General features: G+C 32.1%; 1 protein-coding gene across 3 annotated transcripts in view; it reads right to left on the bottom strand.

Annotated features, from left to right (window-relative positions):
* Positions 1-3,701: 3,701 nt before the first annotated feature.
* Positions 3,702-16,954, bottom strand: part of nherf1b (NHERF family PDZ scaffold protein 1b) — a 117,265-nt gene continuing 104,012 nt past the window's right edge. For all 3 annotated transcript variants that reach the window (XM_061884259.1, XM_061884256.1, XM_061884257.1), the window contains 2 exons: positions 12,700-12,810; positions 3,702-5,104 (listed from right to left, as the gene is read on the bottom strand). In XM_061884259.1, coding sequence (XP_061740243.1) covers positions 4,967-5,104; positions 12,700-12,810 — 249 coding nt within the window. In that variant the 3' untranslated portion in view covers positions 3,702-4,966. The remainder of the gene's footprint in view (positions 5,105-12,699; positions 12,811-16,954) is intronic.

Raw genomic sequence — 16,954 nt, 5'->3', positions numbered from 1 at the left:
CTCCCTAGGGATGTGTTTAGGGCACGTCCAACCGGTAGGAGGCCACGGGGAAGACCCAGGACACGTTGGGAAGACTATGTCTCCCGGCTGGCCTGGGAACGCCTCGGGATCCCCCGGGAAGAGCTAGACGAAGTGGCTGGGGAGAGGGAAGTCTGGGTTTCCCTGCTTAGGCTGTTGCCCCCGCGACCCGACCTCGGATAAGCGGAAGATGATGGATGGATGGATGGATGGATGGAATTCTGCTAATTAAGAAGTTGAGCGTCGACGGTGTGAATAGTTTGACTGCTGGCATTTACAAATCAGTCCGCCAGAGAAGGGGACACGACAGAGCCGTATCACAGGAGCAGAAATCAGTCCGCCATTGAAGCTGTTAATGGATAAATGACGGCTTGGCTTTTAAATAAAAGATACAACACTTACTCAACGCAGACTAAGACTCACTTCACAAGCATTTTCACCGACCTTTGGTGTGTTTGGAGAATGTTGGAGAGGAGATCTTGCTGTTCTTCCCGGCATGTTTGGTGAATGAGTCTGATTGAACCTCCAGTCCTCTTCAGGTGCCTTCAATCAGTCATTTGGTGCTCTTTTCCCCCCTTGGCATTCTGGGAATTGTAGTTTTTACTCCAAATGATTAGCTATGGCCTATTTATTGGGTACACCTTTATCTGAATGATTAACTATGGGCAAAATATTAGGTACACCTTTTTTCCCCCAAAATTATTAGCTATGTCCAAAATATTAGGTACACCTTTATGGCCAAAATATTAGGTACATATTTTGTTTTTTCTTCAAATGATTAGCTATGGACAATTTATTAGGTACACCTTTATGCAAATTATTAGCTATGGCCAAAATATTAGGTACACCTTTATTCAATTTATCAGCTATGGACACATTATTAGGTACACCATTATTCAAATTATTAGCTATGGACAAATTATTAGGTACACCTTCATGTAAATTATAAACTATGGCCAAAATATTAGGTACATGTTTTATTTTTTCTTCAAATGATTAGATATGGCCAATTTATTAGGTACACCTTTATGCAAATTAATAGCTATGGACAAAATATTAGGTACATGTTTTTTCCCAAAATTATTAGCTATGGCCAAAATATTAGGTACACTTTTTTTTCACAATTATTAGCTATGTCCAATATATTAGGTACACCTTTATGCAAATGATTAGCTATGGACAAATTATTAGGTACACCTTTATGTAAATTATTACCTATGGCCAAAATATTAGGTACACCTTTATTCAAATGATTAGCTATGGACAAATAATTAGGTACACCTTTATGTAAAAAATTAGCTATGTCCAAAATATTAGGTACACCTTTATGGCCAAAATATTAGGTACATATTTTGTTTTTTCTTCAAATGATTAGCTATGGACAATTTATTAGGTACACTTTTATGCAAATTATTAGCTATGGCCAAAATATTAGGTACACCTTTATTCAATTTATCAGCTATGGACACATTATTAGGTACACCATTATTCAAATTATTAGCTATGGACAAATTATTAGGTACACCTTCATGTAAATTATAAACTATGGCCAAAATATTAGGTACATGTTTTATTTTTTCTTCAAATGATTAGATATGGCCAATTTATTAGGTACACCTTTATGCAAATTAATAGCTATGGACAAAATATTAGGTACATGTTTTTTCCCAAAATTATTAGCTATGGCCAAAATATTAGGTACACTTTTTTTTCACAATTATTAGCTATGTCCAATATATTAGGTACACCTTTATGCAAATGATTAGCTATGGACAAATTATTAGGTACACCTTTATGTAAATTATTACCTATGGCCAAAATATTAGGTACACCTTTATTCAAATGATTAGCTATGGACAAATAATTAGGTACACCTTTATGTAAAAAATTAGCTATGTCCAAAATATTAGGTACACCTTTATGGCCAAAATATTAGGTACATATTTTGTTTTTTCTTCAAATGATTAGCTATGGACAATTTATTAGGTACACTTTTATGCAAATTATTAGCTATGGCCAAAATATTAGGTACACCTTTATTCAATTTATCAGCTATGGACACATTATTAGGTACACCATTATTCAAATTATTAGCTATGGACAAATTATTAGGTACACCTTCATGTAAATTATAAACTATGGCCAAAATATTAGGTACATGTTTTATTTTTTCTTCAAATGATTAGATATGGCCAATTTATTAGGTACACCTTTATGCAAATTAATAGCTATGGACAAAATATTAGGTACACCTTTATTCAATTTATCAGCTATGGACACATTATTAGGTACACTTTTTTTTCACAATATTAGCTATGTCCAATATATTAGGTACACCTTTATGCAAATGATTAGCTATGGACAAATTAATAGGTACACCTTTATGTAAATTATTACCTATGGCCAAAATATTAGGTACACCTTTTTTCCCCAAAATGATTAGCTATGTCCAAAATATTAGGTACACCTGTATGGCCAAAATATTATTTACATATTTTGTTTTGTTCTTCACATGATTAACTATGGCCAATTTATTAAGTACACCTTAATCCAAATTATTAGCTATGGCCAAAATATTAGGTACACCTTTTTTCCCCAAAAATCATTAGCTATGGCCAAAATATTAGGTACACCTTAATCCAAATTATTAGCTATGGCCAAAATATTAGGTACACCTTAATCCAAATTGTTAGCTATGGCCAAAATATTAGGTACACCCTTTCCCCCCCAAAATTATCAGCTATGGCCAAAATATTAGGTACACCTTTTTTGTTGCAAATTATTAGCTGTTGCCAAAATATTAGGTACACCTGTATTCAAATTATTAGCTATGGCCAATATATTAGGTACACCTTAATCCAAATTGTTAGCTATGGCCAAAATATTAGGTACACCTTTTCCCCCCCAAAATTATTAGCTATGGCCAAAATATTAGGTACACCTGTATTCAAATTATTAGCTATGGCCAAAATATTAGGTACACCTTAATCCAAATTGTTAGCTATGGCCAAAATATTAGGTACACCCTTTTCCCCCCAAAATTATCAGCTATGGCCAAAATATTAGGTACACCTTTTTTGTTGCAAATTATTAGCTGTTGCCAAAATATTAGGTACACCTGTATTCAAATTATTAGCTATGGCCAATATATTAGGTACACCTTAATCCAAATTGTTAGCTATGGCCAAAATATTAGGTACACCTTTTCCCCCCCAAAATTATTAGCTATGGCCAAAATATTAGGTACACCTTTTTTGTTGCAAATTATTAGCTGTTGCCAAAATATTAGGTACACCTGTATTCAAATTATTAGCTATGTCCAACATATTAGGTACACCTGTATTCAAATTATTAGATATGTCCAACATATTAGGTACACCTTTTTTTCCAAAGCTATGGCCAAAAGAATAGGTACACTTGTATCCAAATTATTATCTATGGACAAATTATAAGGTACACTTTTATGACCAAAACATTAGGTACATGTTTTTTTTTGTTTTTTTCAAATGATTAGATATGGCCAATATATTAGGTACACCTTTTTTCCCTGAAATTATTAACTATGTCCAAAACATTGGGTACACCTTATCCAAATGAGTAGCTATGGCCAAATTATTAGGTACACCCTTATCCAAATGATATACTATGTCCAAAATATTAGGTACACCTTCTTTCCACATGGATATGACAGAATAATACTTTATTGCCATCAAATCGTCGCTTACACGGACAACTCTTCCTTTGGAAAATAATCCAAAGGGGACAAGGAAAAAAAAAAACGTTATTATTGACAGAAATGTTTGAGGATTTGAAGAGAAGTGAAATTGCCGAGAGAAGCCGGCGGATCAAAGGTGTGCTCCCACATCATCGGGGAGAGGATTTGTTGAAAAAATGTAAAAATATATGAAATATACATTCTCATATCATTGCTGCTTCAAGCCAGCAGTTTGTTTCTTACATCTGAACTCAAACAACTTTAAAATCACTTTTTTTAGGCAAGAAGTAAATATCTACACAAGACTTGATTTGTATCTCATATTTATAACAGTAGGATTATTATTGTCACATAATAATAATGTTATTTATATAATAATAATAATTGCGTTATTACATAAAAATATGATTACTACATAATATTATTAGTAGTAGATGATCAATCAAACTAATTACTACTATGTAATAATAATAGTCTTATTATTAGTAGTAGTAGATAATAATGATTTTACTACATAATAACTTTATTATGTCATAATAATATTAGTTATTATGTAGTAATTATATTAATATTACGACATAATAAAATTATGTCGTAATAATAATTGTATTATTATTGGTATTATTATTACATAAAATGATTACTATATAATAATAATAATAATAATATTATTAGTAGTACATATTAATTAAATCAAGTTAATTATTACTAAATATTAATATTATTAATCTCATTATCATTATTAGTACATAATAATAATGTGGTAATAATAACAATATTTTTACTACATAAAAATAATATGATTACTATTACTACACAGTGATAATAAAATTATTTTTAATATTATTATGTAGTAATTAATATTATGTAGAAATTGCCAACTACATAATAGTGATGATAAAATTATTATTAATATTATTATGTAGTAATTATAATATTATTATGACATAATAAAAATATTATGTGGTAATAATAATTGTAATATTCTTTATATTATGACATAATAACAATACTAATATTATTATTGTTATTATGACATAATAATAACAATAATAATATAAATATTTTTATGACATAATAATACCAATAATAATATTATTAAGACATATAATAATAATAATGATGATGATGATTGTCAGTGTGTACATGTCCTGTTAGTAGAAAGTTAAAAAGTCTCCTCTCTGATCGTGCTGCCAATCACCGCCATAAAAAAGGGTTTGGTGCCGGAAGCTTCTAGAGGTTGCTGAAGAGTTCGTTTTTCTTGGTCCAGTCCATAGGGGGCGCTCTCTTGTTGGAGCGCTTCTGGTGGGCCAGCTCCTTGACCTGCTGCAGACTCATGGTCAGGGCGGGGATGGCCCCTGGAGCCACGCCCTGGAGGGGACACAACACATCCTGCTTTTACACCCGCTTTTATTCACTCCAGTGCAGTTTTTAAAAGGCTTTTTTAGGGGACAAGAAAGGAGCTTCAACATGCAACCTGTTTAGAAAAGTTTTTATTTCAAATGTAACCTTTTTATTTCAAATGTAACCTTCCTCCCTTTAATACAAATAGTTTGATGATAAAATGTTATTTTTAATGTAATATTTAAATGTAACCTTCCTCCGATTAATACAAATAGTTTTATTTTTTTCAAATCTTATTTTATGTTATTTAAACATTTTTTATGTATTTAATATTTAATACAAATAGTTTGATGACAAAATGTTATTTTTAATGTCACATTTAAATGTAACCTTCCTCTGACTAATACAAATAGTTAAAACATTTTTAATCTTATTTAAACCTTTTTATTAATGTTTCTTAATACAGATGGTTTAATATTAAAATTTTATTTTTAATGTCACATTTAAATGTAACCTTCCTCCAATTAATATGAATAGTTTTATTTTTTGAAATCTTATTTTATGTTATTTAAACCTTTTTTATGTATTTAATTTTCAATACAAATAGTTTGATGACAAAATGTTATTTTTAATGTAATATTTAAATGCAACCTTCCTCCGATTAATACAAATAGTTTTATTTTTTTTAAATCTTATTTTATGTTATTTAAACATTTTTTATGTATTTAATATTTAATACAAATAGTTTGATGATAAAATGTTATTTTTAATGTCACATTTAAATGCAACCTTCCTCCAATTAATATGAATAGTTTTATTTTTTTAAATCTTATTTTATGTTATTTAAACATTTTTTATGTATTTAATATTTAATACAAATAGTTTGATGACAAAATTTTATTTTTAATGTCACATTTAAATGTAACCTTCCTCCAATTAATACAAATAGTTTGAATATTTTAAAAATCGTATTTAAACCTTTTTATTAATGTTTTTTTAATGCAGATAGTTTAATATTAAAATGTTATTTTTAATGTCACATTTAAATGTAACCTACCTCTGACTAATACAAATAGTTAAAACATTTTTAATCTTATTTAAACCTTTTTATTAATGTTTCTTAATACAGATGGTTTAATATTAAAATTTTATTTTTAATGTCACATTTAAATGTAACCTTCCTCTGACTAATACAAATAGTTAAAACATTTTTAATCTTATTTAAACCTTTTTATTAATGTTTCTTAATACAGATGGTTTAATATTAAAATGTTATTTTTAATGTCACATTTAAATGTAACCTTCCTCCAATTAATATGAATAGTTTTATTTTTTTGAATCTTATTTTATGTTATTTAAACCTTTTTTATGTATTTAATTTTTAATAGAAATAGTTTGATGACAAAATGTTATTTTAATGTCACATTTAAATGTAACCTTCCTCCAATTAATACAAATAGTTTTATTTTTTTTTTAATCTTATTTTATGTTATTTAAACCTTTTTTTTGTATTTAATTTTTAATACAAATAGTTTGATGACAAAATGTTATTTTTAATGTCACATTTAAATGTAACCTTCCTCCGATTAATACGAATAGTTTTATTTTTTTTAAATCTTATTTTATGTTATTTAAACCTTTTTTTTGTATTTAATATTTAATACAAATAGTTTGATGACAAAATGTTATTTTTAATGTCACATTTAAATGTAACCTTCCTCTGACTAATACAAATAGTTTGAATATTTTAAAAATCGTATTTAAACCTTTTTATTAATGTTTTTTAATGCAGATAGTTTAATATTAAAATGTTATTTTTAATGTCACATTTAAATGTAACCTACCTCTCAATAACACAAATAGTTGTATTTTTTAAAAATATTATTTTATGTTATTTAAACCTTTTTTATGTATTTAATATTTAATACAAATAGTTTGATGACAAAACGTTATTTTTAATGTCACATTTAAATGTAACCTAACTCTGAAATAGTTTTATTTTTTAAAATCTTATTTTGTTATGTAAACCTTTTTTGTGTATTTAATTTTTAATACAAATAGTTTGATGACAAAATGTTATTTTTAATGTCACATTTAAATGGAACCTTCCTCCAATTATTACAAATAGTTTCAATTAAAAAAAAAAAATCTTATTTAAACCTTTATGGGTTTTTTTAATACGGATAGTTTAATATTAAAATGTTATTTTTAATGTCACATTTAAATGTAACCTTCCTCTGATTATTACTTTAAAAAACAATTTTTTTGTTTTATTTTATTTATAAAACATTTTTATTTTATTTTATCTATTTATTTTTTTCTGATTTAAAAAAAAAATACAATTAGTTTGATAATGAAAACTTATTTTTAATGTAACATTTAAATGCAACCTACCTCTGATTAATACAAATAGTTTTATTTTTTTTAAAGTAACATTAAAAAAAGGATCTGATCACAACTTGTTTTGAGTTTCAGTTGCACCTCCAAGCCATGAGATGGCAGCACTGTACAGGCTTGTGTCTATCTAAGGATGTGCTATGTTGCACCCTAAAAAGTGTTTATACTTAGGTATTTGTTTGATTATAACATTCGTCTTAGTTATACTTTTAACTAACACATTTGGATATGTTGAAATACACGAGGTACATGTTTTTTTCTTATTATTGGCTACGGCCAAATTATTAGGTACACCTTTCTTTTCCAAATTATGAGCAATGGTCGAATTATTAGGTACAGCTTTATGCAAATTATTAGCCAAGGCCATAATATTAGGTACACCTTTATGCAAATTATGAGCTACGTCCAAAATATTAGGTACATGTCTATTTTCAAATGATTGGTTATGGCCAAAATATTAGGTACACCTTTATGCAAATTATGAGGTATGGCCAATATATTAGGTACATGTTTATTTTCAAAATATTAGGCACACCTTTTTTCAAATTTGATTGGTTTTGGCCAAAATATAAGTTACACCAAAAATGCAAATTAATAGCTATGGCCAAAATATTAGGTACACCCCCCCCCCCCCCAAATTATTAGCTATGGCCGAAATATTAGGTACACCTTTATTCAAATTATTTGATATGTCCAAAATATTAGGTACACCTTTATCCAAATTTGATTAGTTATGGCCAATATATTAGGTACTCCTTCATGCAAATGATTAGATTAGTACAAAATATTAGGTACACCTTTATCTAAATTATTAGGTACGGCCAAAATATTAGGTACACCTTTATGCAAATTATGAGGTACGGCCAAAATATTAGGTACACCTTTATCCGGATTATTAGCCACGGCCATATTATTAGGTACACCTTTATCCTAATTATGAGATATGGCCAAAATATTAAGTACACCTTTATCCGGATTATTAGCCGCGGCCATATTATTAGGTACACCTTTATGCAAATTATGAGGTACGGCCAAAATATTAGGTCCACCATTATGCAAATTATGAGGTGTGGCCAATATATTAGGTACATGTTTATCTTCAAAATATTAGGTACACCTTTTTTTCCCCAAATTATTAGCTACGCCCAAATTATTAGATACACCTTTATTCAAAATGTATTAGTTTTGGCCAAAAATATTAGGTACACCAAAAATGCAAATTAATAGCTATGTCCAAAATATTAGGTACACCTTTATCCAAATTCAATTAGTTATGGCCAAAATATTAGGTACTCCTTTATGCAAATTATTTATCATGGCCATATTATTAGATACACCTTTATGCAAATTATGAGGTATGTCCAAAATGTTAGGCACATATTTATTTTCAAATAAATGATAAATGGGTTGTACTTGTATAGCGCTTTTCTACCTTCAAGGTACTCAAAGCACTTTGACACTACTTCCACATTTACCCATTCACACACACATTCACACACTGATGGAGGGAGCTGCCATGCAAGGCGCTAACCAGCACCCATCAGGAGCAAGGGTGAAGTGTCTTGCTCAGGACACAACGGACGTGACGAGGTTGGTACTAGGTGGGGATTGAACCAGGGACCTTCGGGTTGCGCGCGGCCATTCTCCCAATGCGCCACGCCGATGATTAGTTATGGCCAAAATATTAGGTACACCTTATCCAAATTTGATTAGTTATGGCCAAAATATTAGGTACTCCTTTATGCAAATTATTAGCCACGGCCATATTATTAGGTACACCTTTATCCTAATTATGAGGTATGGCCAAGATATTAGGTACACCTTTATCCGGATTATTATCTTAGTACAAAATATTAGGTACACCTTTATCCAAATTATTAGCCACGGCCATATTATTAGGTACACCTTTATCCTAATTATGAGGTATGGCCAAGATATTAGGTACACCTTTATCCGGATTATTAGCCACGGCCATATTATTAGGTACACCTTTATCCTAATTATGAGATATGGCCAAAATATTAGGTACACCTTTATCCGGATTATTAGCCGCGGCCATATTATTAGGTACACCTTTATCCAAATTTGATTAGTTACGGACAAAATATTAGGTACACCTTTATCCAAATTTGATTAGTTACGGACAAAATATTAGGTACACCTTATCCAAATTTGATTAGTTATGGCCAAAATATTAGGTACTCCTTTATGCAAATTATTATCTTAGTACAAAATATTAGGTACACATTTATCCAAATGATTAGCCACGGCCATATTATTAGGTACACCTTTATCCTAATTATGAGGTATGTCCAAAATATTAGGCACATATTTATTTTCAAATGATTAGTTGTGGCCAAAATATTAGGTACACCTTCATCCAATTTTGATTAGTTATGGCCAAAATATTAGGTACACCTTTATGCAAATTATGAGGTATGTCCAAAATATTAGGCACATATTTATTTTCAAATGATTAGTTGTGGCCAAAATATTAGGTACACCTTCATCCAATTTTGATTAGTTATGGCCAAAATATTAGGTACTCCTTTATGCAAATTATTATCTTAGTACAAAATATTAGGTACACATTTATCCAAATGATTAGCCACGGCCATATTATTAGGTACACCTTTATCCTAATTATGAGGTATGTCCAAAATATTAGGCACATATTTATTTTCAAATGATTAGTTATGGCCAAAATATTAGGTACACCTTCATCCAATTTTGATTAGTTATGGCCAAAATATTAGGTACACCTTTATGCAAATTATGAGGTATGTCCAAAATATTAGGCACATATTTATTTTCAAATGATTAGTTGTGGCCAAAATATTAGGTACACCTTCATCCAATTTTGATTAGTTATGGCCAAAATATTAGGTACACCCCTTTCCCCCCAAATTATTATCTACGGCCAAAATATTAGGTACACCTTATCCAAATTTGATTAGTTATGGCCAAAATATTAGGTACTCCTTTATGCAAATTATTATCTTAGTACAAAATATTAGGTACACCTTTATCCAAATTATTAGCCACAGCCATATTATTAGGTACACCTTTATCCTAATTATGAGGTATGGCCAAGATATTAGGTACACCTTTATCCGGATTATTAGCCACGGCCATATTATTAGGTACACCTTTATCCAAATTTGATTAGTTACGGCCAAAATATTAGGTACACATTTATCAAAATTTTGGCCACGGCCATATTGTTAGGTACACCTTTATGCAAATTATGAGGTATGTCCAAAATATTAGGCACATATTTATTTTCAAATGATTAGTTGTGGCCAAAATATTAGGTACACCTTCATCCAATTTTGATTAGTTATGGCCAAAATATTAGGTACACCCTTTTTCCCCCCAAATTATTATCTACGGCCAAAATATTAGGTACACCTTATCCAAATTTGATTAGTTATGGCCAAAATATTAGGTACTCCTTTATGCAAATTATTAGCTTAGTACAAAATATTAGGTACACCTTTATCCAAATTATTAGCCACAGCCATATTATTAGGTACACCTTTATCCTAATTATGAGTTATGGCCAAAATATTAGGTACTCCTTTATGCAAATTATTAGCTTAGTACAAAATATTAGGTAAACCTTTATCCAAATTATTAGCCACGGCCATATTATTAGGTACACCTTTATTCAAATTTGATTAGTTACGGCCAAAATATTAGGTAGACATTTATCCAAATTATTAGCCACGGCCATAATATTAGGTACACCTTTATGCAAATTTGATTAGTTACGGCCAAAATATTAGGTACACCTTTATCCAAATTATTAGCCACGGCCATATTATTAGGTACACCTTTATTCAAATTTGATTAGTTACGGCCAAAATATTAGGTACACCTTTATCCAAATTATTAGCCACGGCCATATTATTAGGTACACCTTTATTCAAATTTGATTAGTTACGGCCAAAATATTAGGTAGACATTTATCCAAATTATTAGCCACGGCCATGTTATTAGGTACACCTTTATTCAAATTGTGAAGTCTGTCCAAAATATTAGGTACTCCTTTATGCAAATTATTATCTTAGTACAAAATATTAGGTACACCTTTATCCAAATTATTAGCCACAGCCATATTATTAGGTACACCTTTATCCTAATTATGAGTTATGGCCAAAATATTAGGTACTCCTTAATGCAAATTATTAGCTTAGTACAAAATATTAGGTACACCTTTATCCAAATTATTAGCCACGGCCATATTATTAGGTACACCTTTATTCAAATTTGATTAGTTACGGCCAAAATATTAGGTACACATTTATCCAAATTATTAGCCACGGCCATGTTATTAGGTACACCTTTATGCAAATTGTGAAGTATGTCCAAAATATTAGGCACATATTTATTTTCAAATGATTAGTTATGGCCAAAATATTAGGTACACCTTCATCAATTTTGATTAGTTACGGCCAAAATATTAGGTACACATTTATCCAAATTATTAGCCACGGCCATGTTATTAGGTACACCTTTATGCAAATTGTGAAGTATGTCCAAAATATTAGGCACATATTTATTTTCAAATGATTAGTTATGGCCAAAATATTAGGTACACCTTCATCCAATTTTGATTAGTTATGGCCAAAATATTAGGTACACCTTTGTGCAAATTATGAGCTATGGCCAAAATATTAGGGACAACTTTTATTTTGAAATGATTAGTTATGGCCAAAATATTAGTTACACCTTTATTCAAATTTGATGAGTTATGGACAAAATATTAGGTACACCTTAATGCAAATTATTAGCTATCGCCAAAATATTAGGTACACCTTCATGCAAATCATGAGGTATGGCCAAGATATTAGGTACATGTTTATTTTCAAATGATAAGTTATGTCCAAAATATTAGGTAACCCTTTTCCCCCAAAATTATTAGCTACGTCCAAAATATTAGGGTACACCTTTATTCAAATGTTGAAACCGCCATGTGAAACCGCTCATGCTAATAGTAGCCTGTCTATGGCAAATCCCAATGTAAACTAGCATCAAGCTAGCGCATTTTGACAGAGTGAAGCCTAACTTTACGTTGTAGCGTTTTCTACCCTGCAAACTTTCTTTGTTGCTGCTGAAAAAGTCAACTTTATTTACAGGGAGTTTGTGTGAGTCTGCTCTCAGTGCTGCTTGAGTGATTTTTTTTCTCGATATGGATTTGTTGTATGTTTCCTGTCACCTACCTCGGGGGGAGTGCTGCTGCTGGGCGAGGTGATGGAGGCGTTGGACGAGGCGTTGGATGGAGAAGGGCTGACCGACGGCTTGGAGTCTCTCTCGGCCCCGCCCCCGTTCACCTGGCAACACACACACTGACGTCACTTCACGCCATCGGCTGGAAGAATATGTAACAACATTCTAGGGAGCGTGGTGAAGTTGTGTGTTGAATTTAAACAACAACATTCTAGGTAACGTGGTGAAGTTGTGTGTTGAATTTAAACAACAATATTCAAGGGAGCGTGGTGAAGTTGTGTGTTGAATTTAAACAATAACATTCTAGGGAGCGTGGTGAAGTTGTGTGTTGAATTTGAACAACAATATTCTAGGGAGCGTGGTGAAGTTGTGGGTTGAATTTAAACAACAATATTTTAGGGAGCGTGGTGAAGTTGTGTGTTGAATTTAAACAACAATATTCTAGGGAGCGTGGTGAAGTTGTGTGTTGAATTTAAACAACAATATTCTAGGGAGCGTGGTGAAATTGTGTGTTGAATTTAAACAACAATATTCTAGGGAGCGTGGTGAAGTTGTGAGTGGAATTTAAACAATATTCTAGGGAGCGTGGTGAAGTTGTGACTGAAATTTAAACAACAATATTCTAGGGAACGTGGTGAAGCGGTGTGTTGAATTTAAACAACAATATTCTAGGGAGCGTGGTGAAGTTGTGTGTTGGATTTAAACAACAATATTCAAGGGAGCGTGGTGAAGTTGTGGGTTGAATTTAAACAACAATATTCTAGGGAGCGTGGTGAAGTTGTGTGTTGAATTTAAACAACAATATTCTAGGGAGCGTGGTGAAGTTGTGGGTTGGATTTAAACAACAATATTCTAGGGAGCGTGGTGAAGTTGTGTGTTGGATTTAAACAACAATATTCAAGGGAGCGTGGTGAAGTTGTGTGTTGAATTTAAACAACAATATTCTAGGGAGCGTGGTGAAGTTGTGTGTTGAATTTAAACAATAACATTCTAGGGAGCGTGGTTAAGTTGTGTGTTGAATTTAAACAACAATATTCAAGGGAGCGTGGTGAAGCGGTGTGTTGAATTTAAACAACAATATTCAAGGGAGCGTGGTGAATTTGTGTGTTGAATTTAAACAACAACATTCTAGGGAGTGTGGTGAAGTTGTGTGTTGAATTTAAACAACAATATTCTAGGGAGCGTGGTGAAGTTGTGTGTTGAATTTAAACAACAATATTCAAGGGAGCGTGGTGAATTTGTGTGTTGAATTTAAACAACAACATTCTAGGGAGTGTGGTGAAGTTGTGTGTTGAATTTAAACAACAATATTCTAGGGAGCGTGGTGAAGTTGTGTGTTGAATTTAAACAACAATATTCAAGGGAGCGTGGTGAATTTGTGTGTTGAATTTAAACAACAACATTCTAGGGAGTGTGGTGAAGTTGTGTGTTGAATTTAAACAACAATATTCAAGGGAGCGTGGTGAAGTTGTGTGTTGAATTTAAACAACAACATTTTAGGGAACGTGGTGAAGTTGTGTGTTGAATTTAAACAACAATATTCAAGGGAGCGTGGTGAAGTTGTGTGTTGAATTTAAACAACAATATTCAAGGGAGCGTGGTGAAGCGGTGTGTTGAATTTAAACAACAATATTCAAGGGAGCGTGGTGAAGTTGTGTGTTGAATTTAAACAACAACATTCTAGGGAGCGTGGTGAAGTTGTGTGTTGAATTTAAACAACAATGTTCAAGGGAGCGTGGTGAAGTTGTGTGTTGAATTTAAACAACAATATTCAAGGGAGCGTGGTGAAGTTGTGTGTTGAATTTAAACAATAACATTCTAGGGAGCATGGTGAAGTTGTGTGTTGAATTTGAACAACAATATTCAAGGGAGCGTGGTGAAGCGGTGTGTTGAATTTAAACAACAATATTCAAGGGAGCGTGGTGAAGCGGTGTGTTGAATTTAAACAACAATATTCAAGGGAGCGTGGTGAAGTTGTGTGTTGAATTTAAACAACAATATTCAAGGGAGCGTGGTGAAGTTGTGTGTTGAATTTAAACAACAATATTCTAGGGAGCGTGGTGAAGTTGTGGGTTGGATTTAAACAACAATATTCTAGGGAGCGTGGTGAAGTTGTGTGTTGGATTTAAACAACAATATTCAAGGGAGCGTGGTGAAGTTGTGTGTTGAATTTAAACAACAATATTCTAGGGAGCGTGGTGAAGTTGTGTGTTGAATTTAAACAATAACATTCTAGGGAGCGTGGTTAAGTTGTGTGTTGAATTTAAACAACAATATTCAAGGGAGCGTGGTGAAGCGGTGTGTTGAATTTAAACAACAATATTCAAGGGAGCGTGGTGAATTTGTGTGTTGAATTTAAACAACAACATTCTAGGGAGTGTGGTGAAGTTGTGTGTTGAATTTAAACAACAATATTCTAGGGAGCGTGGTGAAGTTGTGACTGAAATTTAAACAACAATATTCTAGGGAGCGTGGTGAAGTTGTGTGTTGAATTTAAACAACAATATTCTAGGGAGCGTGGTGAAGTTGTGGGTTGAATTTAAACAACAATATTCAAGGAAGCGTGGTGAAGTCGTGTGTTGAATTTGAACAACAATATTCTAGGGAGCGTGGTGAAGTTGTGTGTTGAATTTAAACAACAATATTCAAGGAAGCGTGGTGAAGTCGTGTGTTGAATTTGAACAACAATATTCTAGGGAGCGTGGTGAAGTTGTGGGTTGAATTTAAACAACAATATTTTAGGGAGCGTGGTGAAGTTGTGTGTTGATTTTAAACAACAATATTCCAGGGAGCGTGGTGAAGTTGTGTGTTGAATTTAAACAACAATATTCTAGGGAGCGTGGTGAAGTTGTGTGTTGAATTTAAACAACAATATTCTAGGGAGTGTGGTGAAGTTGTGAGTGGAATTTAAACAATATTCTAGGGAGCGTGGTGAAGTTGTGACTGAAATTTAAACAACAATATTCTAGGGAACGTGGTGAAGCGGTGTGTTGAATTTAAACAACAATATTCTAGGGAGCGTGGTGAAGTTGTGGGTTGAATTTAAACAACAATATTCTAGGGAGCGTGGTGAAGTTGTGTGTTGAATTTAAACAACAATATTCTAGGGAGCGTGGTGAAGTTGTGGGTTGGATTTAAACAACAATATTCTAGGTAGCGTGGTGAAGTTGTGTGTTGAATTTAAACAACAATATTCAAGGGAGCGTGGTGAAGTTGTGTGTTGAATTTAAACAACAATATTCTAGGGAGCGTGGTGAAGTTGTGGGTTGAATTTAAACAACAATATTTTAGGGAGCGTGGTGAAGTTGTGTCTTGAATTTAAACAACAATATTCTAGGGAGCGTGGTGAAGTTGTGTGTTGAATTTAAACAACAATATTCTAGGGAGCGCGGTGAAGTTGTGAGTGGAATTTAAACAATATTCTAGGGAGCGTGGTGAAGTTATGTGTTGAATTTAAACAACAATATTCTAGGGAGCGTGGTGAAGTTGTGAGTGGAATTTAAACAATATTCTAGGGAGCGTGGTGAAGTTGTGACTGAAATTTAAACAACAATATTCTAGGGAACGTGGTGAAGCGGTGTGTTGAATTTAAACAACAATATTCTAGGGAGCGTGGTGAAGTTGTGGGTTGAATTTAAACAACAATATTCTAGGGAGCGTGGTGAAGTTGTGTGTTGAATTTAAACAACAATATTCTAGGGAGCGTGGTGAAGTTGTGGGTTGGATTTAAACAACAATATTCTAGGGAGCGTGGTGAAGTTGTGTGTTGAATTTAAACAACAATATTCAAGGGAGCGTGGTGAAGTTGTGTGTCGAATTTAAACAACAATATTCTAGGGAGCGTGGTGAAGTTGTGGGTTGAATTTAAACAACAATATTTTAGGGAGCGTGGTGAAGTTGTGTGTTGAATTTAAATAACAATATTCTACGGAGCGTGGTGAAGTTGTGTGTTGAATTTAAACAACAATATTCTAGGGAGCGTGGTGAAGTTGTGAGTGGAATTTAAACAATATTGTAGGGAGTGTGGTGAAGTTGTGACTGAAATTTAAACAACAATATTCTAGGGAACGTGGTGAAGCGGTGTGTTGAATTTAAACAACAATATTCTAGGGAGCGTGGTGAAGTTGTGGGTTGAATTTAAACAACAATATTCTAGGGAGCGTGGTGAAGTTGTGTGTTGATTTTAAACAACAATATTCTAGGGAGCGTGGTGAAGTTGTGTGTTGAATATAAACAACAATATTCTAG

Source organism: Nerophis ophidion, linkage group LG23 (genome assembly GCF_033978795.1).
Source record: "Nerophis ophidion isolate RoL-2023_Sa linkage group LG23, RoL_Noph_v1.0, whole genome shotgun sequence".
Classification (NCBI taxonomy): domain Eukaryota; kingdom Metazoa; phylum Chordata; class Actinopteri; order Syngnathiformes; family Syngnathidae; genus Nerophis; species Nerophis ophidion.
The sequence above is the reverse complement of the archived record's forward strand: the minus strand, read 5'-3'. Positions and strand labels throughout refer to the sequence as shown.